This window comes from Notamacropus eugenii, chromosome 2 (genome assembly GCF_028372415.1).
Source record: "Notamacropus eugenii isolate mMacEug1 chromosome 2, mMacEug1.pri_v2, whole genome shotgun sequence".
Taxonomy (NCBI): domain Eukaryota; kingdom Metazoa; phylum Chordata; class Mammalia; order Diprotodontia; family Macropodidae; genus Notamacropus; species Notamacropus eugenii.
This window is the reverse complement of record NC_092873.1, coordinates 431,200,244-431,223,048: the sequence shown is the minus strand read 5'-3', so window position 1 is coordinate 431,223,048 and position 22,805 is coordinate 431,200,244. Positions and strand designations below refer to the sequence as shown.

The 22,805-nt window shown below is 42.9% G+C and overlaps 1 protein-coding gene across 2 annotated transcripts in view; it reads right to left on the bottom strand.

Moving 5' to 3' along the window:
- PLXNA2 (plexin A2) overlaps nt 1-22,805 on the bottom strand; it is a 350,823-nt gene that overhangs the window by 50,068 nt on the left and 277,950 nt on the right. For both annotated transcript variants that reach the window (XM_072647950.1, XM_072647951.1), the window contains exons 18-28: nt 18,028-18,267; nt 16,753-16,896; nt 15,478-15,712; nt 13,672-13,814; nt 12,791-13,059; nt 10,602-10,668; nt 10,114-10,260; nt 9,190-9,349; nt 8,422-8,525; nt 1,908-2,007; nt 473-663 (exon numbers count right to left, since the gene is read on the bottom strand). In XM_072647950.1, coding sequence (XP_072504051.1) covers nt 473-663; nt 1,908-2,007; nt 8,422-8,525; nt 9,190-9,349; nt 10,114-10,260; nt 10,602-10,668; nt 12,791-13,059; nt 13,672-13,814; nt 15,478-15,712; nt 16,753-16,896; nt 18,028-18,267 — 1,800 coding nt within the window. The remainder of the gene's footprint in view (nt 1-472; nt 664-1,907; nt 2,008-8,421; nt 8,526-9,189; nt 9,350-10,113; nt 10,261-10,601; nt 10,669-12,790; nt 13,060-13,671; nt 13,815-15,477; nt 15,713-16,752; nt 16,897-18,027; nt 18,268-22,805) is intronic.

Below are 22,805 nucleotides of genomic sequence, written 5' to 3'. Positions count from 1 at the left end.
TAGGTAAGATGTGCCCCTATCTTGCTGAGCCAGGGAAGGAATTGGTAGCAGTGGTGGTGGGAGCCACTCCCTTGAGCAGCTGTCTCTGTTAGCATTCTTAAAGCAGCAAACTGTGGCTGAAGAGGCTAGGAGGTCTCCTCCCAGAGGGCATTCTGGAAGGGAGGAAACACACTATTGGGAGAAACCTGTAAAACCTGGATTCATTACACTGTTACAGTGGAGACCCGGGTATGGTAGGCAGTAACTTCATTTTAAGAGACGTGGTTACATTACACTTGTTTTCATTGGGAAAGGAAATAGATGTGTCCAGCAACCTTGAAATCCTGGCCAACGACCTGGCATCATGAAGATTGTACTTGTCTTGCTTAGCACGGGTTGCCCCACCTTGAATAAGGCCCCATTTGATGGCCCGAGTCACTCCCTTCCCCATTCCCCCACTGCCTCTAGGTCTCAGAAATAGTACAAGGCTTACCTTGGTGGCTAGCAGCCGGGTTAGATAGATTTCAGATACCATCTTACTGCCCCGATCCCCCTCTTTCTGGTCTCCATGGTCATGATTCTTGACCAAATGCCACACCTTGACCCCACTCTCCAGATCAGGGGTGATCATAGGTGCCCGGGACCTCAGGCTGTCTGGACTTCCTGTGTACCGGAAAGATGAGTCTGGCAAAGAGAAGGAAAGGGGTGGAAGACAATTAATCTTAGGGACTTTGTCATGCTTACTTCAAGCTTCCTGGATTGTGCTCTCTTTCATATGCTACATCCAGCTCCAATAAAAGTCAGTTTTTACTGGCTCATGGCCTCAGATTTGGGGAATAAAGGCTGGCAAAAAGGTTTTTGGTTGGCATGAATGCAAAGGAAGGCGTCTGGCACCTTTTAAAAGTGATTATTCCATTGAGAGTTGGATTAAGACATTCTGAAGCTGGGCCTACTGAAGAATAAAGGAGCCCATCATACTGCCAACAATGAATAATAAATATGTGATTTTCCAAACAACCACAAATCAAATTGGAAGTTATCTCATTTTAATATGATGGACTTATAAATTAGAATGTTTCACGTTAGAAGCCACCTAGTCCATTCTTTACTGGGGACAAAGAGATGTATCCTCAAAAACCCATCTGAGGGCAGGGTGGGATGGCTCAGTCCCCACCTGGACAGCCTGAGGGCCATTGGACCAGAAATTATAAAGGAGTAAGAGGGTGAAGCGAGGTCCATGAAATGGAGCACCACAATTTCCACTGCCCAAATTCCAATTTGGGGTCCTGGTATTCATCTAGGAAGTCATGGACCTTGGTTTGACTGGCCCTGGGTGAGCGCTTCATTCCCTATATTTGTGCAGCTGATAAGACCCCATAAGACACAACTCTGAGCAGACCAAGTGTTCAATATGAATATATATGTACACACACACATATATGTATATATGTATATATATATGTGTGTGTATATATATGTATACATATATATGTGTGTGTGTATATATACACATAATATCCAATGATATCCCCTAAAACAAGAAGTTGGGGGAGGATCTGTGATTTCTCTGGTATAGAGAAATCCCGGTTAAGGAAACTTTGTTTACTCAGAACTGTCAAGAGCTCTGAGTCATCAAATGACTTGCCCAAGGTCACAAAACCAGTATGTGTCAGTAGTAAGACTTGAACCTAAGCTTTCCTGACTGCAATGCCAGCTGTCTGTCCATCATGACATATTGCCTCTCTAGGGAAATGGGGATGAAGAACAGGAATTTAAGCTTTTAACTGGCCCCTGCCAGTTAAATGCTCTTAGGAGGAAGGGATCGTGAATTGGGCTGTATCATTAGTCACTGTCCAGATCAGTGAGAGGATTCAGCCTCCTACCCTCCGCTGATCCCACCCCCCCAACCCCAGTTGTCCATTCCTCACCATATCTACTGATGGATGTTCTGGAGATGCTGGCAGAAGGGGGGATGTTGTAGGAGGAGGTTTGTTTGGGGACAAGAGCCACCACAGAGCGGTCTGATACCTGTCAGGGTAGAAAGGGTAGAAAGAGAAAACAGCTGAGGTGAGCAGTGGTATACAGAGACCATCATCACTAAGATATTGGACAGGGGAAAAATCAAAAGGCATGCAAGTTAAGCACATGTCAGAACTTGGCATCCACAGGGGTGGAAAGTAGAGCTTTCTGGTGGTAGAAATTAGAAGTTAGAGAATTGCAACTAGAGAACCTGTGCAATTTGGATTTTGATCTGACATCCTGGTCTGAGTGAGACCTTGTTTCTTTTAGGTCCCATCTGACTTCTTTCTATTTCTGGGCCTACAAAAATGAGACTTAGCTTGTGGCTGTTCTAAGGGCCAACTGTCACCGTAGCCTCGGAAGAAATCCTCTCTCTTGCTCAGTCCCTTGTGGGGACTTCATTCATAGGCTCAACACCCAGCCCCTCAGGGAGTGGGCTGATAAACGAGGAGACATATTGAAGACATTTGGGGCCATTTTGATTTAAGGCCACATTCCATCCAATAAAAACGGAGAATCCCTAGAATTGTGGCTATCCAATTAAACCCTTAACGCAAAGGGAATAAAACAGCTATAATAATGTTATGGGCCATAAAACATTCCTATTAAACCATTTTTTATTTTAACAATTTTTATGAACTTTATAAGTTTGATTTATGGCTGCACCAGCCATAAAACCATCTTTCTGGGTCTTAAATTGTCAGTCCCTTTCTCCCACCAAAAAGAATTTAATGTGGAGAAGTCAAACTATAAATGCACATTAATGCTAACGAGATTCCCTGATAGCTGGTTTTAGTGGCGGGTGTTTAATTTTACCCTCCTTATAAATCTACAGAAACCTTGGAAGTTTTTTAACATCTCTTTGTTAATTAAGATTATGGAGATTTCCTCTAGTTGGAACCCAAGGACCTTTGTTTTTGAACAGGCAAGGGTAGGGCAAAGCTTTGGACTTTGAATCAGTGTTTCAGTGCTGTACCTAGTAAATTTTCTGCTCCCTTAAGGTCTCTGATGTTCACAGAACCACAGACTTCTGGAAGGTGATAACTAAAAGGGATCTGAGAGGTTATTGAGTTCAATAAGGACTTTTCATTTGCCAGTGAAGAAAGTGAGGTCCACAGAGGTGAAGTGACCTGTTCAAGGTCACTTTTGTAGAGTTGGGAGGGGTCCCTTCTACTCTCCAGTGCGTTCTTCACTACCTACCCCATGGCCTTAATCTATGTGGTCCTACTACACTGATGAGACAGACCCATGGCTGAATTTCAAAGGGTGCAGAGCTGGAAGGGGCTATGGGAACCTCTAGTTTCACCCCACCATTTTGTGCAAGAAGAAACTGGGGCTCAGAAAGAACTCAGGAGCATCACGGTAATGAGACAATACGTGTAAAGCACTTAGCAAGGTGCCTGGCACATAGTAGGTGTTATATAAATGCTAACTCCGGTGATGATGATGATGAGATTTAGAACTATAAGGAAATCTTAGAAGTTCAAGTTCCTCATATTATAGATGAAGAAATTGATCCCAGGTGAGGATCGTTGTTGTTGTTTAGTTGTTTTTCTGGTCATGTCTGACTCTCTGTGACCCCTTTTTAGGGTTTTCTTGGCAAAGATACCAGAGTGGTTGGCCATTTCCTTCTCCAGCTCATTTTACAAATGAGAAAACTGAGGCAAATAGGGTTAAGTGACTTGTCCAGGGTCATACAGCTAGCAAGTGTCTGAAGCCAGATTTGAACTCAGGCAGATGAGTTCCTGACTTCAGGCTAGCACTCTGTGCACTCTGGTACCACCTAAGTGTCCCTAATGGAAAGGCTAAGTGATGTGATAAACATCCCAAAGGTAATAATTTCTAGGAATTAGATGATTTGAACATATTTGACTCCATATCTAGTGTTACTATACCACACTGACCACTGTGTCTCACTTCAGTATGGTAACGTAGAAAGGACACTGGATCCAGGGTCCAAAGACCTGATCATGACTACCAGCTCTTCCCCTTTATGACCTATGAGGCCTTGGGCAGATTACTTCACCACCAGGGGCTTCATCTTTCTCATTTGTAAAATGAGTGGGTTTGACTAGATCAAGCAATATGCATGTATTAAATGACTGCTGTGTGCAAGGTACTGACTAAGCTCTGATGACAAAGCGACAAATGTGAAACTGTCCTTTGCCTTCAAGGAACTTACATCCTAGAAGGAGTGACATGTACGTACAAAAACACAGGGTGTCTCAAAAATCTTCAGGCAGCTCTAAGCTTTAATAGGGGGATTCTTCCATGGTCCTCTAACTTAAGCTTTAACAGATTAAAATTTCATTTGAGACTTGTTGAAAATATAAAATAACAACAATTATTACATAACAATATATGATATACTATTGTACTATAATATGTGATATAATTAATATGATATAACATAATATAGTATAATGACATGACATAACACTATGTGATATGATATGATGTTATAACGTATAATATCATCAAATATCGTATCATATCTACAAAATGAATCCAAGATAATTTTGGGAGGGATGGTACTAGCAACTGAATCAGGAAAAACTTCAAATAGATGACAGTGCTCATGCTTACTTCTGAAGGAAAACAGAGATTCTAACGGGCTAGGATAAGGACAGAGACCACTCTAGGTATGGGGCACTGCCATTGCCAAGACATAGAGTCGAGAGATTGAGTGTTTTGTAGGAGAAATAGCAAGGTGGACACAACTTAGTGGAGGAGAGTAATGTATAAGAAGGCTGTAAAAGAGGGAAGGGGCCAGGTTGTGAGGAAGTTTAAATGCCAGACAGAGGAGATTATATTTGCTCCTTAAAGTAATAGTGAGTCATTGTAGTTTACTTGAAGGTCCCTTTAAGCTCAAAATCTTTGATCCTATGAATTCAAAACTCTACCTTGATACCCAGTTTCTCTGTAGTACTAATAGGGTCCAAGCTGGGAAAGGCACCTGGCTCTGTCCCCTTCACTCTTCTGAGGTTTCCATATTCAATGCTAGAGAACCTTTCTCAGATTCTCTCAGATGATCTAGCACGGGAGGCCGTGGGGGTCCCTCTTTCTAGGGATGCCTCCAGAAATTCCCAGTCCAGAGCTATGACTGTAAATGACAAGTTATGACGAGTAAAGAGCAATCATGGAGAAGGTGATTCTCTTCAGAGGGATGAAGAGAGCTCAGTTGGCCAATTCCAGATTATTGTTCAGACTCTGGGGCCCTTCTGAAAGTGGGAGGCAGCATGGGGTAGTGGAAAGAATTCTAGCTTTTTCATCTGAGGACCTGAACTTGATTTCTCATTCTGTGACTTAACTGGTCATTAGACCTGGGGTTGTAAGCCCCCTTTGCCTGTAAAATGAGGAGGTTGATTTCTAAGGTTGTTTCCAGATCTAAATCCTAGGATCTGAAAAAATACTGGCCAGGCAACTCAAGTGAATTTGGTTAATTCAATTTAATTCAATTCCTAGTCAACTAACCGCTCTGTAACTCAATTTCCCTATCTCTTATAAGAGATAGATGTCATTATATCCGATGCCTCCCTTCATGCAGGGTTGATTTCTTGGACACAGTAGGTAGTCAATACTTGCTGACTGAGTGAATGATGCTTGCTATGAGGAAAATGAAAGTGCAAGGTACAAAGGCACCATGGGAATGGAAGGGATAGCACTGAACAAAGGGCAAAGGGTAGGGTCACTGAGCTCAAAGAAAGAGACAGCACCTGCTCACATGGGAGTCTAATCATAGATTTCAAGCTCAAAGTGTTCTCAGAGTTCATCTAGTCTAGTGGTTCTTAAACTGGGGCACCCAAGGGGTCTCTAGATAGATTTCAGATCTTTGAACTTGGATGGGGGAAAAAAACATCTTTAGTTTCACTTAAACTGTAACTCAAATTTGTCACTTCTTTCCATGACTGAAAAACATTATTCTGAGAAGGCATCCATAGGTTCATCAGACTGCCAAAGGGGCCCAAATTACCAAAAAGATTAAGAACCTCTGATTTCCAATCCAACTAATTCATTTTACAGATGAAGAAACTGAGGTCTAGGAAAGTTAAGTGACTTGCCCAAGGCCACTGAGGTACTTGTCAGAGGCAAGATTTGAAACTGTGTCCTTATGAGAAAGTCACCAAGGAGTAGTGAAAAAGGTATCTTATTTAGAGTCAGAGAACTTGGGTTGATATCTACCTTCGTTATTTACTATCTGTGTGATTCTAGTTGGGTCATTTAATCTTTCTGTGTTTTAATTATCTGCAAAATGGTGATGATAGTGGTGGGTTTTGACTAAACGGCCCCCGAGGTCCCTTTCAATTCTGAAGTAATGTTTCCATGACTCCAGAGTCAGTGGACTTTCCCTAGTACTGCTCTGCTTCTGATTATATAAAGAAATGTATGAACTAAGCCCATAATTCTGGTCATTCTGTCCATTCTCACATTGAATATAAATTTGTTCATTCCTATTATTGTTCTTGAGTTGTTTTCATGTCCAATTCTCTGTAAGTCCGTTTGGGGTTTTCTTGGCAAAGATACTGGAGCGGTTTGCCATTTCCTTCACCAGTTCATTTTGCAGATGAGGAAACTGAGGCAGATAGAGTTAAGTGATTTTCCCACGGTCATACAGCTACTAAGTATCTGAGGGAAGATTCAATGTCTCCTAGGGTAACACTATTATTGACAGCACCCTCCAAAGGAGACTCTGAGCTTCCAAATCCCATGTACATAGGCAATGCCATAGTCCCTGAATGACCCAGAGGACTTCAAGTTAGAATGCACTATTGAGATCATCCAGTTCAACTATGAGGAAATTGAGGCCCAGAGACCTGCCCAGTTCAAAACCAGACCTTCTGCTTGCAAATCCTATGTCCTTTCCACAATATTCTCACAGACTGGCCTTGGAAGGATATTAAGTATGTAAATCCCATAGTTCCTTGCAGTTAGAAATGTCTGCTATCTCTGGCTGACTTTAATTTCCTCCAGGCTCCCTCATTTCCAATTTCTAATTTAAAACAGTTTTTTTCTAGAATTCTTCCTGTGTCACTTCTCCATCACAGCTCTCAAGCTTTGGCTCCCAAGCTTGGCTGTTGTTTAATCCTATAGAAACCACACATTTTGAGCCATTTTCTGGGGCTGGGGGGAGTAGAGGGAAGAGGATAGTGAATAGTCTATGGGTGCCCCCAAGACTTTCAGATGGGTTGTGAAAGAGGCAAATGCCAATGAGAGCTTCTCTCTAGGTTTTGAGTTACAGAGAATGTGTTTGGGGAGCAAACATGGCAACAGCTTCTGCCAGGGTAAGATATGCCAGGGTAGAGTATGACCAAGGTACCTTGTTTGTAGATATAATAATGGTAATAATAGCAATAGAATTTCACTTTTACACGGCCCTTTAAGGTTTTAAAACTGCTTACATTTAGTATCTCCTATATGTTATAAGAAAGGCAGCTGGGCAGTTAGGGGATATGGTAGATAGTATCCTGGGCTTGGAATCAGGAAGACTCATCTTCATGAGTTCAAATCTGGCTTCAGGCATTAGTTGTGTGACCCTGGGCAAGTTCTTTAACCCTGTTTGCCTCAGTTTCCTCAGCTGTAAAATGAGTTGGAGAAAGGAAATAATAAACCACTCCAGTATCTTTGCCAAGAAAACCCCAAATGGGGTCACAAAGAGTTGGACATAACTGAAAATGACTGAATAACAACATATAGATTATCTCACCTGATCGTAGAGAGATCTTAGAGATAAATCTACTTCAAGTTATTCATATTATTATTTTTTATAGCTAAGGGAGTAAAGATTCAGAAGCAGGGGAATGAGAAAGAAGTGTGACCAAAGGTCACAGAGTAATTAGCAGAGGTAGGGTTTGAACTCACTCCTTTGGCTAGACTCTAAAAGCCCATAGCTAAACATCTTGAGCTCGACCATGCTGCTATCTCTGATTATCTTCATTTCATGCTGCCTAGTTCCATCCTCGCCCCTCCCCCCATTCCCAGAAATCCTGACCAGTGAGATACCCCCTTTCCCGCCGTGTTGCTCTCAGGCCACCTTCATACCATATTATGTACCTTGCATCCCCTTCCATCTCTTGCTCTAGGAACAACCATCATATCAAGTCTTTTATTCCTGGAAGGTATGTGTTAATCAATTACATCATTACTTCACCCATCATTTCTGGGACTTTCCAAACCAAAACACCACGCTCATTATAAATGCTGCCTTTTCCTATTAGAATATATGCTCCCTGAGGGCAGATCCTGTCTGGCTTTTTGTATTTCTTTCTTTAGCCCTTAGCACAGTACATGCACATAATAAATGTTTTTTCATTAATTTGCTAATTTCATTTCTAGCTGGTACTCTTTTCCCTTACGGTGTGGCCTTGCTTCTGTCAGGGAGAAGACTGCCCCATAAAACCTGGGCTCTTGCTTTTGCTTGCTCACCTGATAATGCATCAAAGTGTTGAGCCTTTTCCAGTCTCCCTCAATCTTGGTGGTGATGTCTTCATCTTGTAGTACAACTCGGGCGATCCGTCCCTGGCGCCACTCTAAGGAGAGAGTGAGTATTAGAGCCAGGCTCTAGGATCCCTCTGTTCAAAGGAGGGCCTCACTGGATGGAAACTTTCCCTCAGATCTTCCTCCTCCAGAGTCATCCACACAAAATGGGGTGGAGGAAGCTAGGGAACTCTAATCCCAGCTCATGTTGCCAGTAGGTTTGTAGTTGGGACGGTAAGGATCACAAGGGCTTTGCTGTGATCATATCTTGCCAAATGAATCAGTATGACCACCTCCCTTGGTACACAATAGGAAAATAGAATCCTGGCTCTAGAATTGGCAGACCTTAGTGGTTCAGCCCTACCTCATTTTACAGGTGCCAAGCGATAACAAGTAATGTGTTCAAAGTTACACAGGAAGCAAGTGTTGGAGACAGAATCTGCTCAGGTCCTGTGATTTCAAGTTCAGTGGTCTTTCCATGGCACCACAATGGGTGTACCATTCCTTTCTTCCTTTAGGGCAAAGCATATAACAGTAATATCTACTGTAAGGCAGATGCTTTACTATGGCATTGGCATGTGCTGCCCTGCAATTCATGGAGAACACTGGTGCTTCTCTGTGTCCTCTGTGTCTTCCCACCCCAATAGTCAGGCTGGATAGTCTCCAAGAAAGCCTCTTTACCCCCCACCCTAACACTCCAAGGCACTTGGCTCTTACCCAAGTCCATGTCTACAGCCCGTGGCCGCTGAGAATAGGGCACGTTCTTATACACAGCATCCAGGATCTTCTCTTTGACCTGTGTGATTGTGTCACAGTTTAACACCTTCACGGGGATCTCTGGGCTGTTCTCATTGTCTGGATTCACACAGTTCAGGATCTGCAAAGGGGAGAGTGTGGAGAGGCATTGGAATGGGAAGAAAGCTTCAGAGAGGCTGAGTCAGGCCCTCGGGATCCTCCCAGCCCAACACACAGCCAAGGAGTACCACCCTTAAAGAAGGAAGGGTGGACTATTCGGTCTTGAACTAGTTTCTCCCACCTGATGCCAGGCCTTCCTCCCAGGGTTATTAATGCTCCCTCTTTTCAAGTTACTCGGTAACAATCTTGTTTAGGATTCGTAATTGTTTATCTCTCTGCAGGCGGCTTTCCTCCAGTAGAACACAAACATCCTGAAGGCAGGGAGCATTATTCTTCTTTGTTTCTCTAACACTTAACAAATGTTTGCTGATCAATTGATCATTTTACGTCTTTCATCCTTTCCTAAATATTTTTTGGACGTGGCCAATGCAGGGATTTTTTTTCTTGTCTGTGCATGTTTGTTGCAAGAGTTTTCTTTGTCTTTTTTTTTCCCCAGTGGAGGGAGAGGTAGGAGGGAGAGAAAATAAATTTTTGTTAATTGAACAATTAAAAAACCCCAAAACTTTCTCTCAGTGCTTAGCCTGTCACCTTATTTATCTGGCTCTCAAAGGTCATCTCCTGGATAGAGAAAGCTGAGGGCAAAGTCTGATGTGTGACTTGAAGATGAGGGGATGAGGTTTGGAACAGGATAGGCCACATGCTTTGGGCTTCTGGATGGCTTTTTAGGAGTTAATGGTAAACAGTGCACTGTGGGCAGAACATTGATTACATGAAAGGATGCCTCACCAGAGTCTTGTACTCAATTTGTTGTCGAATGAGCTTGTCCTCACTCAGGGAGTAGCGGGCCTCCCCTGTGATGGCATCGATCGGGCCCTTCTCCATCTGCTGCTTGATGGCACAGTATAGCATAAACAGTGGTTCCCCTGCACATTCCTGGTGGGCACACACACACACAGAGGCCATGGGTCAGGGTTCAGAGATGTCCTTTGGGCCTAACAATGCAGGGCTCTTTTGGCTTCCCTACTCAGTTGATAGCCAGAAACAGACTTTCCATCAAGAGCCTGAGGGGCAGAGTGGGGGCTCCCAAAGGCCCTTTTATTTTTCACCTCCCCCTCCCTAGGTCATCTGCTTCAGGAATAGAGGACAGCCCCATAAGCACTAAAGCTACACACTCTGACTTTCCACTGTTCTACTCAGTGGTCCCTCCCACCTAGTATGCCACCTTTCCCACCTCCCCACCCTATGCTAGCCCTGCTACCCATACCCTTTCTTACCTTTAGGAATTTGTGTAGGAGGAAGGCAAACCAGTTGGTTAGCATCTTCTCAGCTACAGACTCTGTCCTGAAGGAAGGAACAAGGAGCTAGGGATCTTCATTCCAGAAGCCAGTCAAGGGGTTGGGTGGGGGGCAGGTATGAAGGTGGGGAATCGCTAGGTGTGAGTCAGGAGCCAGAAACCTGGGAATCAGGCATCATGAGCCTCTAGAGTCTGGCTTCTACCACTACCTGAGTGATCTGGAGCAAATCACTTTATCTCTCTGGGCCTCAGCTGCTACAATCTGGAAAACTCCCAGGGCTGGTCTAGATGGCTTTTAAGGACTGATCCAAGTTTAATGAATTGCCCCAGCTGCTGTGAGACCATGCAGCTGCTTGGGGGAATAGGAGAAAAGGGAGAGGAAATGACCACTTAATCACCCAAGGTCCAGGAGTCTAGACCTACTAGTTAGTTAATTAATTTATATTTTGGTTAGTTAATTCAATACATTTAACATACATTTATTAAGCATCTAGTTCATTCTGACTCCAGGACTACAGGGAGAGGGTCTCAGCTGCCCCAGCAGTCTCCCCCATATGCCTTCTGTTTGCTACTTTCTCCCAGCTTGTCTCCTAAATAATCTGTTAGGGGTGGGGAAGGCAAGTTCATACCTTCATTCTGGGGAGGTGCCTTGCACTTAGTAGGTACTGGATAAGAGTTTGTTAAAGTGAATTGAATCTAAGTGACCTCTGGGAGAGAAGGAGTCTGAATCAGAGACGGAGGATGGGCAAGATCTGGTTTCCTTCAGCATCCCAATCCTTCCTTCTCTGATCTCCCCACACATGTGTTCGGCTAGCTGGGTCCTGGGCAGGAACAAAAGCTTACATGACAGCCAGTTAGTAACTAGCCTGGCTGATGGGGATTCGAAGGGTATTTTCACTCCACACGTGGTGTAAATTATACCCTCTCTCCAGAGCAAATCACAGGCATTTGCCAGGGCTTCCAACAATTTGGGCCCCAGAGTGACAATGGCAGGAGAAATTGTAGCTTTCTCCTCAGGTCCCACCCAGCATCTTCTCCTGGTATTGTGCCTGAGATTAGCTCTAATTTAAATACAAGGCTCTTAATGAGCGTTTCTAATGCTCAGATTGGCAGGCTGGGGGCTCCCTACTTAAAGAAATAAAGGCCTTTCCTCCACTCATCACTACCCCACGTGGGGCCCTGGGAGCTGGGGACCTTTGCAAGTGACAGTTTCAGAGAAGAGGAAAGGCTAGTCATTTGCGGTTAATGATCTCCTTCCCCACAGCTTCCAATAGGTGCTTTGAAACTGGCTGGGTGTCTTCCATAATAAACAGGCTTTGGGTAAGTGAAGGTCAGCGAACAACTCTCTAGGCACTATTCTGGGTACTGGATGTACAAAGGAAAAAACAAAACTGGCTCTGGCCTTGATATAATAATAATAATAATAATAATAATAATAATAATAATAATAATAATAATATGATACCTTTATCTACAACTTTAAGGCTTACAGAGTAACTTAAAACAACCATATGAAGGAGGGTTCTCCCATTTTACAGAGGGAGAAACTGAGGTAGGTGACTTGTCTCTAGTCATTCAAACCTTGATTTCCCAATCTGCACTAGCTTCAAATGATCATCACCATTTTACAGGCTAGGAAACTGAAACTGAGAGACGTGAAATCACTTTTTCATGATTATAGAGCTTTTTTTTGAAGTCAAGGCTGCTGGTGGTACAGTGGATAGAGCACCAGGCCTGGAGTACGGAAGATCTGTGTTCTAATCCAGCCTCAGATACTTACTAGCTGTGTGACCCTGGGTAAGTCACATAACCTATGTCTGCCTCAATTTCCTTATCTAAAAAATGGGGATGATAACAGCTTCTACCTTCCAGGGTTGTTGTGAAGATCAAATGAGATAGTCGTTGTAAAGTATTTTGCAAACCTTTAAGCACTATACAGGACATCATACCAAATACACAGATAAGTAGGAAGGTAAGTGCCAATGGTGCCAGGGGAAGATCAGAAGCACTCTGTGGGTTTGAATCTGAGCGGTTACTGGTAACCTGGCTTCTCCAGTTAGGACCCAGGGCACTGAATGCACTCAGTCTACACAGGCTCCCCACTGGAGACCTGTTTCTCAATTGGTTTCCCCAGCCTCCTTCCTTCCCCCAGTTGAGTGGTGAGCCAACCTTCGAAGAAGCAGTTTGGGGTGGTTCTTGTTCTCCAAGTTCTTGTCGATGAGGTCAGACAACAGCTGTTTGAGTACATCAGTGGCGTATTCCAGCCGGCCCTGAAGCCCGGTCATGATGAGGGAGGCCACGTTGCCTCGGTCTCGCATGGAAAAGCTCCGTTGCAGCTCCAGGGTCCGGATGAAGGTCAGCAGGAAGACCTTATTGTTGATGAGCTGGGCAAAAAGTTTGAGGGCCTTCTCCACATGCTGCTGCCCGTTCCCCTGCACCTGTTGGGGGGCACCCCCAGATATCAGACCTTTTTCCTCCTCTCCCATTCCTACCATCTCCGGGGAGTCTAGGGAGGGCCTGCTGCTTGAGTTTACCTGGGCCACAAAGCCCACCCTCCATCATCATGTCCCTTTCCTTTACCTCTTCAGGGGAGCTGAATAAATAGCCAGGTGCTGGGGCTGGATACGAACAGGGTCTCTATCCCTATGCTGTCTTTTAGAATAAGGCCTGGGAGATAAACACTAGGCAGCAACCAGAGCTGAGTCTCCAAGAGAAAAGCTGGGAGATATATCAATGGATTCAGAGCTGGAGACTAGCCTAGAGGAGTCAGTTTCCCTCTTTGCCTCTCCTCAATTCCTTTTAATCCCAACAAGAAGTGTTTCTATTTATATGGTACAAAAATGTAGTCTGCTTGCCTGCCCCCTCTGTGTCCCAGCCCAAGGAGAGGATGAATTCATGCCTAGTTGATGGGTCTCAAAATACTGAAAGGCCAACGAGTTGTTACTTGCTGGTTCACTTCCTGGCAATGGGGCATTCTCTCTTTGTGAGGGTGATAGTTGTGTTCTAAATGTGTAGGGTGGTTGTGGTAGTGTTTGGGTGGCAGGTATTACCTCGAGTTCCCGAAGGACAGGGTGATCCTCGATGCCAGGGAACAAAACCCTCATGGCGTAGGTCCGGTAGTCCAGGTAGGGGATCCCTGAGCGGTCCAAGTCACTGGTCAACTCATTGATGTCTGTCTGCAGCTCAGCAAAAGCTGTGTGTAGGGGAAGGTATGGAATGGTCAGGGGAGATGTGAAGTGATAAGAATACATCAAAGGATCATAGATTTAAGGTTGGAAAAGCCCTTAGAGGCCTTGAAGTCCAATCCCACTCATTTTACAAATGAGGAACCTGAAGCTGAGAGAGGTTAAGTGACTTGCCCAGGGTCAATGGTAAATGACTGAGACAGAATCCAAACTCTGGTCTTCAAGTCCAGGACTCTTTCCACTGTATCACTTAGTTTCCTCATAGCCACTCTATGACTGATATGAATACAAGGAAGAAAGGATAGGAAAGCAATCCCTGAAGGAAAAGGAAGATCCCCAATGTACAGAGGCAATCAGCTTGAGATTCTGGGTTTCCCCATGCATACAATTAGACACCTTCCAAGGTCTAGTGATAAGATTCTGCAGTGGGGCTTGGATGAGTTGTCCTTTGAGACCTTTCCCAACAATAACAGGTTATCCTGAAGATCTCAAGGGCAACAGGAAGGTTAGAGATGCTAAGACTGGGAATTGGATTGTAACTATGAGGTTAAACTGAGTTCCCATCTACCTTGCTTTGGATCTTTTCCCAAAGTTTGTGGAGAAGCTCAGACAGAATGGCCAACTTTGGGAACCATGATGATCCCAACCTCATAGGCTCCCATGATTCCAAAGAAGTATCTGTTTAAACAGCAGTGATTTCAGTCCCTCTTTTCCCCCTTCTAGGAGTCTTCTTCCTGCCTTTCCCTGAAACCTAACTCTTCTCCCACATGCCCCCTCCCAACCTCCTTTAGTTTGTTTCTGATCTTGAGTTCTGAAAAACAAAAGAAATGTCTTGATTTCTAGTTGAGATATTTATCCAGAGAGTCTGCTAAGTTCTCAGCTGGGAATGGCATCCATGGAGGGTGGAAGCAGTGAGGTGGGAGAATGTTTTGGGGCTCCTGGTTGCCTGAAATGTGTGGGAGCCCCCTTCCTCACCCCTCCAACCACACACACACAGACACACACACACACACAGACACACGACTAAATATGCATGGGCAGAGGTGCAGCCTCCTCTAAATATCTCAGCTTTCATAGACTGTGGGGGAGAGAAAAGGCTCTGAGTCCTTCTCACTTGTGTGCTAACAGGTGACGTGCAGCAGACCAGGGCTTTAGTTAAATGGTTTCGAGATGGTTGTTCAGTCATTTCAGTCTTGTCTGACTCTTCGCGATCCCATTTGGGGTTTTCCTGGCAATGATACTGGAGTGGTTTGTCATTTCCTTCTCCAGCTCATATCACAGATGAGAAAAGGAAGCAAACAGGGTTAAAGTGACCTGCCTAGGGCTGAATGGTTTGAAATAGGGCAGAGATTACTGTTCTGACTTTGCAGGTGGAAAAACAGAGACCCAGAGAAGGGGAGGAAGTTGGCAGAAGACATCCTGAATCAAGGTAAAAAATGGCTCTATAATGATACCCAGACTGCCCAGAAACACACAGGTGTTTCTTGAGGGAATCAGGGATCTTGGGAGTCAGAAGGCACTGCTGGAAGACACGGGACAAAGGGAAGGGAATAAAGAATAGAAGTGAGAGGGAAGGGAGAAAAGGTTGAACGTTTTTTGTTTTAGGGAGAGAGAGAAATAGTGGAAACCCAGGAGACCAATTCAATGAAAAAGTAGAAAAGCATTACATACCTTCCTTACACTCCAGGGCCACTCGGGACTCAAGATTGTCCATCTGCATCTGAAGGCGCTTGAGGGTGAGGTCATTCTCTCGAGACTTGCGTTTATAGGCTATGAGGACGATGATGACAATGATGAGCAGCAGGCTTCCACCTGCCGCGATGCTGATGATGGCTGGCAGGGTCAGCAGGCTGTCTGAGATGACGCTCACCGAGCCAGGGGAGAAGACCATTCCACCCACGTGGACCTAGGCATCATGGACATATACACAGAGTCAGTGGCTGCTCAAGGATCATGGTATCACAGATTTCAGAGGTCAGTTAATCCAACCCCCTCATTTTATACACCAGGAAACTGAGGCCCAGAGAAGGTATATGAGTGAGCATCAATGGTGGGATTTGAACGTAGGTCCTCTGACATCAGAGTGAGTACTCTTCTATTGTACAATCCTTCCTCTAAGGAGATCAAGCTGCTCTTGTTTTAGGAGTTAGGATTTTAGTCCACAACTACACAGTATAATCTTAAGGGCAAATCTATTTGCTGCTTATTGCCTGCCTTTAATTAAATGCACAATGTCATTTGCTCCTTTGCTCTGTTTGAATCTGGGAGGTTGAACAGTATAGGCAGGTTTAAGAGCATTGAATTTGGAGTCAGAAAACCTACATTCTAGTCCTGACTTCACCACTTTCTAATTTAAATGCACATACATTTATCAAACACCAACTGTATGCAAGTCAATAAGTATCTAGTATAGGACAGGCACTGTACTAAGTATTAGAAAAGAGGCTCAGGTTAGAGCCTCCCTGTGTTCAGGAAGCTTATAGTCTAAAAGCCATGTGACTTGGACAAGTCATTTTATGAACTGAAGCTTCCTGTTCTGTAAAATGTAGATAACAATTCTTGTGCTTGACTCATTGGGTAGTTGTGAGGATCATAGGTTACCTAAAGTCACTACGTAAATGTAGGCACCTACTGATGCATGAAGTGGGGGGCTGTTGATACAGAACACTGCCTTTTGTTTGATTGCATTTGTTAGTTTTGCTGGAGTTTTTTTTTCTATTGTTTGTCCTCTGAGTGGGAGGGGGGGAGGTGATGCAAAACCAAGATATTGATAAATTTTTAAAATCCAATACACATGAGATAAGACATATAGGGAAAAGAGGTAAAATCTACCCCTTGTGTAGGAAGTTGCTACTTCTACATGCAGGGTAATTGACTAGGTCACCTTCTGGCCTTTTCCAACTCCAAAATCTTCTAGTTCTGGATGAAAAAGAAAGACCCACTCACCATGACCTTGTGTTGTCCTGTGAGATTTGGGGGTTCACAAAGGAGCTGTGTCTCAGAGACGGTGACAGCACAGGGGGTCTCTCCTATCAGCACTGTGTAATTCAGCTTGGCTCCCCCCGAGGCTGGAGGGCAGAGGTTTTTGCCCTGTTGAGAACAGTAATAGCAAAATTGGTATGTGTATGTAAAAGCCAAGTGTGTGTTTACAAAAACAACAACTGAGGAGATCCAAGGGTAACTAGGAAAGCTAAAACGGAAATAGCAGATTCTATAATAAGTAAGAATCATTTTAGCTGGGTTTTCAGTGGTGGGGGCGTGCTTCTGACTGAATGGATGAAGGAATTCTGGGTAACTATGTAAGAAGTCAAATGTAATACGGTTAGAGAAGAGAAATTTGGACAGTTATTATCATGGAAGCATGATCTGTGGAAATCTGAGAATGGGGGTTACTATGGCAATCAAAATGACTTCAAACTGGAAAACCACTACAGTCAGACTTGACTTGCTGCAATATTTTTGTTACCAAAGGTCCATGATTGAGAAGTAAAAAGAGGAGGAGGAAGGTGAGGAGGGAGGAGATGTGGAGGAGGGTGCAGAGAAGGTGAAGGAGGAGAAAAAAAAGGAAGAGAAGGAGAAAAAGGAGGAGAAAGAAGAAGGAGGAGGAAGAAATAGTCCCCTTTTATCAAGTGAGAATAATGATTCAAATTCATAGTGTAAAGCATGGAGAGGAGAGGAGGAGGAAATCTGAACTATACTGTAATCCCTAGGGAATGGTAGAGAAGGAGTTCCTCACTGCAGCCAACTACTGGCCAATCCTAGTCCTTCATGTCATCGTGAGCCCAGTGGGGGCTCTACTATCTCTTCTTCTTGCCTTGTATTTGTGAAGAGGCCCAGTGACTGCTATGGTGGATGGAATTTAAAGAAGCAAAACTCAAAGGAATATTTGGTAGAGAGAATATGAATGGCACACTGAGAAGAGAGGAGAAAAAGAGGGAGGAGAGGAGGAGAAAGAAGATATGAAAAATAAGAGTAGGGAAGAGGTAGAGAGAGAAACAAGAAGGTAAGAAATCAATTAAGCAATCAACCAACATTTATTAAGGGCATGCTGTGTGCCAAGCACTGTGTTAAGAATTGGGGATAAAAATACAAAGAATAAGATGAGTAAAAGAAAGGAATGAAGAAGAGAAAGAAAATAAAGGAAGGAAGAAGGGAAGAGAAGAAGACTTCCATGTTGTATTGCACATTACAAATGTTGAATGAATGAATGAATGCTCCTACCTTTAATATGATTGGGGATCCTGGTTTCTGGTCCAAGATCCCAGTAGGACTAAGCAGTTCAAAAGTTGGATTGGGATAGTAGATGAATTTGGTGTCATTGTAGATCAGTAAGGACTGCACGTTGTTGAAGACAAACCCAAACTCATCTGGCCGTTCAACAGCATCTAGGCCAGGCCGATATTCTGGAGTTAAAGAAGGGGCCAAGCAGGTCAGGGTGGTTGTATTCACAACCTTACATACCTGAGGAAGACAAAAGGTCAAGAGCTTGAAGCATGAAGAGTCAAACCAGGACAAGGTGAATGAGGTGCTTTCCACAATGAGGTATATCCTCTTCCTAGAGAGATTCTTCAGACCTTTCCCAAACCTGTGTTCCTTATTTGTCAAAATGCCAAAGATGGCAAAGATTATGAAAAAGGAAAATGACAAAGCTGGAGGGGCGGTGGGAAAACAGGCACACTCATACACTGTTGGTGGGACTGTGACTGGACCAGCCATTCTGGAAAGCAATTTGGAACTAATCTCAAAATGTTACTAAATTGTTCATACTTTTTATATATGTGTGTATGTGTACATATGTATATATGTGTGTGTACATATATATGTGTGTACATATATACATGTTTATATATACACATACATATATAATGTAATATAGTTCATTAAATATTTTTCAATTACATTTAAAACATTTTTAACATTCATTTAAAAAAATTTTTGAGTTCCAAATTCTCTCCTTCCTTCCCATATTACCCCATCCCTTGAGAAGATAATATGATATCATTATACACGTGAAGTCATGCAAAACATATTTCCATATAAGCCATGTTGCAAAAACCCCCCAAAAATCACATGCAAAAGACCTCAAGAAAAATAAAATGAAAAAAATTGCTTCAATCTGCATTCAGAATTTATCAATTTTCTATCTGAAGGTGGATAACATTTTTCATCATGGGTCCTTTGGAACTCTCTTGGATCATTATATTGCCAAGAATAGCTAAAGTCACTCACAGTTGATCATCACACAACATTGCTGTTACTATGTACAATGCTTGCCTGGTTCTGCTCACTTCACTTTGCATCAGTTCATATAAGACTTCCCAGGTTTTTCTGAAAACATCCTTCTTGTCATTTCTTATAGCACCCTAGTATTTCATCATAGTCATATACCATAACTTGTTCAGCCCAGTCCCCAAATGATGGGTAGTCCCTCAATTTCCAGTTCTTTGCCATTACAAAACAGAGATACTATATATTTTTATTCAAACAGGCTCTTTTTCCCTTTTCTTTGCTCTTTTTTGGGGTACAGACCTACTGGTGATATTGCTACTCTAGTAGCATATGCACAGTTTAGTATATACCCTTTTGCCCAGCAATTCTATTACTAAGCCTATATCCCCAAAAGATCAAAGAAAGAGGAAAAGCAGTATACCTTGTGGCTCTGGATTGACTGCATTGATGAAGAGAAAATTCAACCACTGCCTCGGTGAGAGGCAATGTGGCATAGTGGATTTGGATTCAGAAGACTTGAATTTGAATCTCTGTTCTGTTGCATATACCATTTTTTTTTTTTAGCATGGGTTAAGTCACTCTTTAGTGTCTCTTCTACTTCTAGAATCTATAGAATTTAATCTCTCATCTCAATTCTAGCAAAGTTATCTATTGCTTTGCTGCAGTCCCCAAATGATAGGCTAAGGAAGTTGAACAAATAGTTTCTTTTCTTGATTCTCTGCTGCCAAAAGGCAAGAACTGAGTTGAGGGAATCTTTGAAGAACCCATCTAAAGCCTAGACATGGATTAAATTGTTATAGTCCTTTAAGGTTTATGAAAGTCCTTAATGCAGTAACCCATGGTAGCTTCAGAGGACTCATGGTAAAGGGTGGTACCTACGTCTTGGCTGAGAAGTGGTAGGGTATAGGTGCAAAATGAGGCATGCATTTTCAAACATGGCCACTGTTTTTCTTAACTCTACTTATCTGCTGCAAGCGAAAATTTTTTTTGGGGGTGGGGTAAGGTTAGACAATAACAAACAATGGTGATCTTAAAAAGAAAAGAATATCAAAATCAAATATTTAAAATGAAGACAAATGAACAACAGCCCTGAAAGTTAAGTCCTGTCAACATCATTTCATCCTTGTTTTATAGATGAAAATAAACAGATAATCTGAGTCTCAGAGTAGTCTGTGATTTGTCCAGTCTTCCATAGCTGGTAAGTATCAGAGTGGGGATTCTGAGTTCTCCTGATTCTTGGGCTCTTTTTCTTTCCACTAAACCACCCAGTTTCCTCCTTTCTACTTAGTTTTGGCTTGATGTAGTTTGGGTTTTGATGTGAGAGCCTCAGTTTCCCAACCACAGCCAGGACGAAGGCATCTGGCTTCTCAAGAATGTGTTGTATTGGCAGCCAACTTCAGGCATGTGTGATGAGCCAAACACACACAGACACAGACACATAGACACACACACACACACACACACATACACACAGACTTTCAATTTCAGGAAACAAAAATGTATATATGTGTGAAAATTACTGAAAAAGCTGAGGTTTCCATAGGCCTTCCAAAGAGAATTCAAGTATATAAGCTGCTCCTTTTTGAAGTCCTGCTAAAAACCTCTCCCCTGGATAGTGTCATTTTCCGGTCCTCTTTATCTGAGTGAATAGCCCTTTAAAAAACCAGGTACTCGCTTCATTTTCCAAGTAGGGATTTTGAAATCATGGGGAGACTGGCAGATGCACATGGTAACCATAAGATTCCTGGTCCCAAGGCTTTATGGGGACTAACCCTGCTTTGAAGACCCTTTTATCTCAGCATCTTTGCCTCTGGACAGCTCTCTCCCAGTTCCCCTGGGTTTAGCTCCTCAATGAATAAGCAAATAACTCTGGAACAAACAAGCCCACTTCTGTTTGCTTCCTGCCTAATGCTGCATTGGCACTTTCTCTGCCAAAAATTCTTTTGGGTTGGACTACTCTAAACCCTGTCCTCCACATCACCCGTTGGGGCCCCTTGGTAAACTGAAGGCCAGAGAAAGAGATGGTGTCTTCTGGTAGACTCACCGGAAAATGGGAGCCAATGCTGACTGAACTGAGAAACCCTCTCTTCTCCATTCCTTTCTTGGGAGAGGGGGAAGTCCAATCATACTAGCTCAATATAGGAGAAATCACTCCTAAGTGTTAGTCCAGCTTAAAGGAAAAGGGACTAAAATTATTTGCTCTTCTAGAGGTCCAACTAGGCAATCCCCTTGTTTCCAGACAGGAATATATCTAAACCATGAGGCCTCAAGCTTTTGGGTGAAGAGAAAGGAAGAATTATCTTTAAGAAAAATTCTTTGAAACCTATACATTGAGAAGCAATTTTAAAGAGATATACATTTATATATAGATCTACATGTATATGCCTATATATGTATATCTATATATCTTAAATATGTATCTCTCTATAGACATATACATATATATTCCTACCTAGGTGTTGATATATATATATATATATATACTCCAAATAATTACATGTGTATATTTGCATATTCTCTCTCTGTCTATATAATATGTGCACATATTATATATAATGTATATGTGAATGCATGTATATATATTTTACATCTTTGCAATATATGCACATATACTATATTATGTGTGTATATATCTGCATGTATATATATATCTCGTTACATGCTATCTCTACCATTAGAATAAGTGCCCCTTAAAGACCAGGGCCAACTTTGTCCTTTCTTTGTTTCCCCAGTGCTGAGCCTAGCACTGAGCAAGTACTTAATAAATGCCTGTTGACTGACAAACTGAGAAACTACAAGATAGCAAAAAGCTGTCATGAATTCAGTAACACATCTAAATCAATATGGAGTCTATTAATAGTAATATATACTTGACAAATAGAGATACATGTAAAAGGAATCTATTCAATCTACAGAAAGAATGTGCTTATTTTGGATTCATATATACATTGGTGGACTCCTTGAAATAATTCCAAGGTTCACAGGCCCTGAATCACTGGGATTGATCACCTTTAGAGGTCTCTTCTAACTCTAAGTCCTATGACTGACTCAGTGGAGCAAGGAGGGAATACGGTTGGAGAAGTCTTAGGGTGAGAAGGAAGGGGTGCTGATGGGTCCTAGTGGATGAATGGAGGGAGGGAAGATATACCATTAAATTATCCTAGACCGAATGGAGGGGTAAAATGGAAGAGTGTCCTGTCCAATTCCATTTCCGTCCTGGTGTCCTGGGAATCAGCATGCAATACTTTGCAAATCCCCCTCTGTAATACACTTGTATGTAGCTCATGTCCCAGGTAAGGAAGGATGCCTCCCAGGTATGAAAGGGTAGGGAATAAATCTGTGACATTGCCCCCTTCCTCTTTCATCAACAAGGCTTCTATAAGGATTTCAAAACTGGAAAGGGCCTTAGAAATTATCTAGCCAAAATCTAGCCTCCACAAAATCCCCAAGAAGCAATTTCCTGGTCTTAGTGATATCCCCCTTTCAGTGATGGAGACCCCAAGATGTCCTAAGATAGACAATTCCACTTGGACCAGCTCAACTGGTCAGGATGTTTTTTCAAGTTATTATTATTATCACATCAAGCCCAAATCTGCTTCTCTTCAACATGCACCAATTTACTCTAATTTTGTCCTCTGGGTCCAAACAAAGTGAGTCTAATCTGTCTACATCACAGGCCTTCAAAGATTGGGAGATAGATATCATGTCCCTTTTTGATGGTCCCAAAATAAGCTGGTTTTGTAGGCCTTTCTGAGGCTCACTGGGGGCAG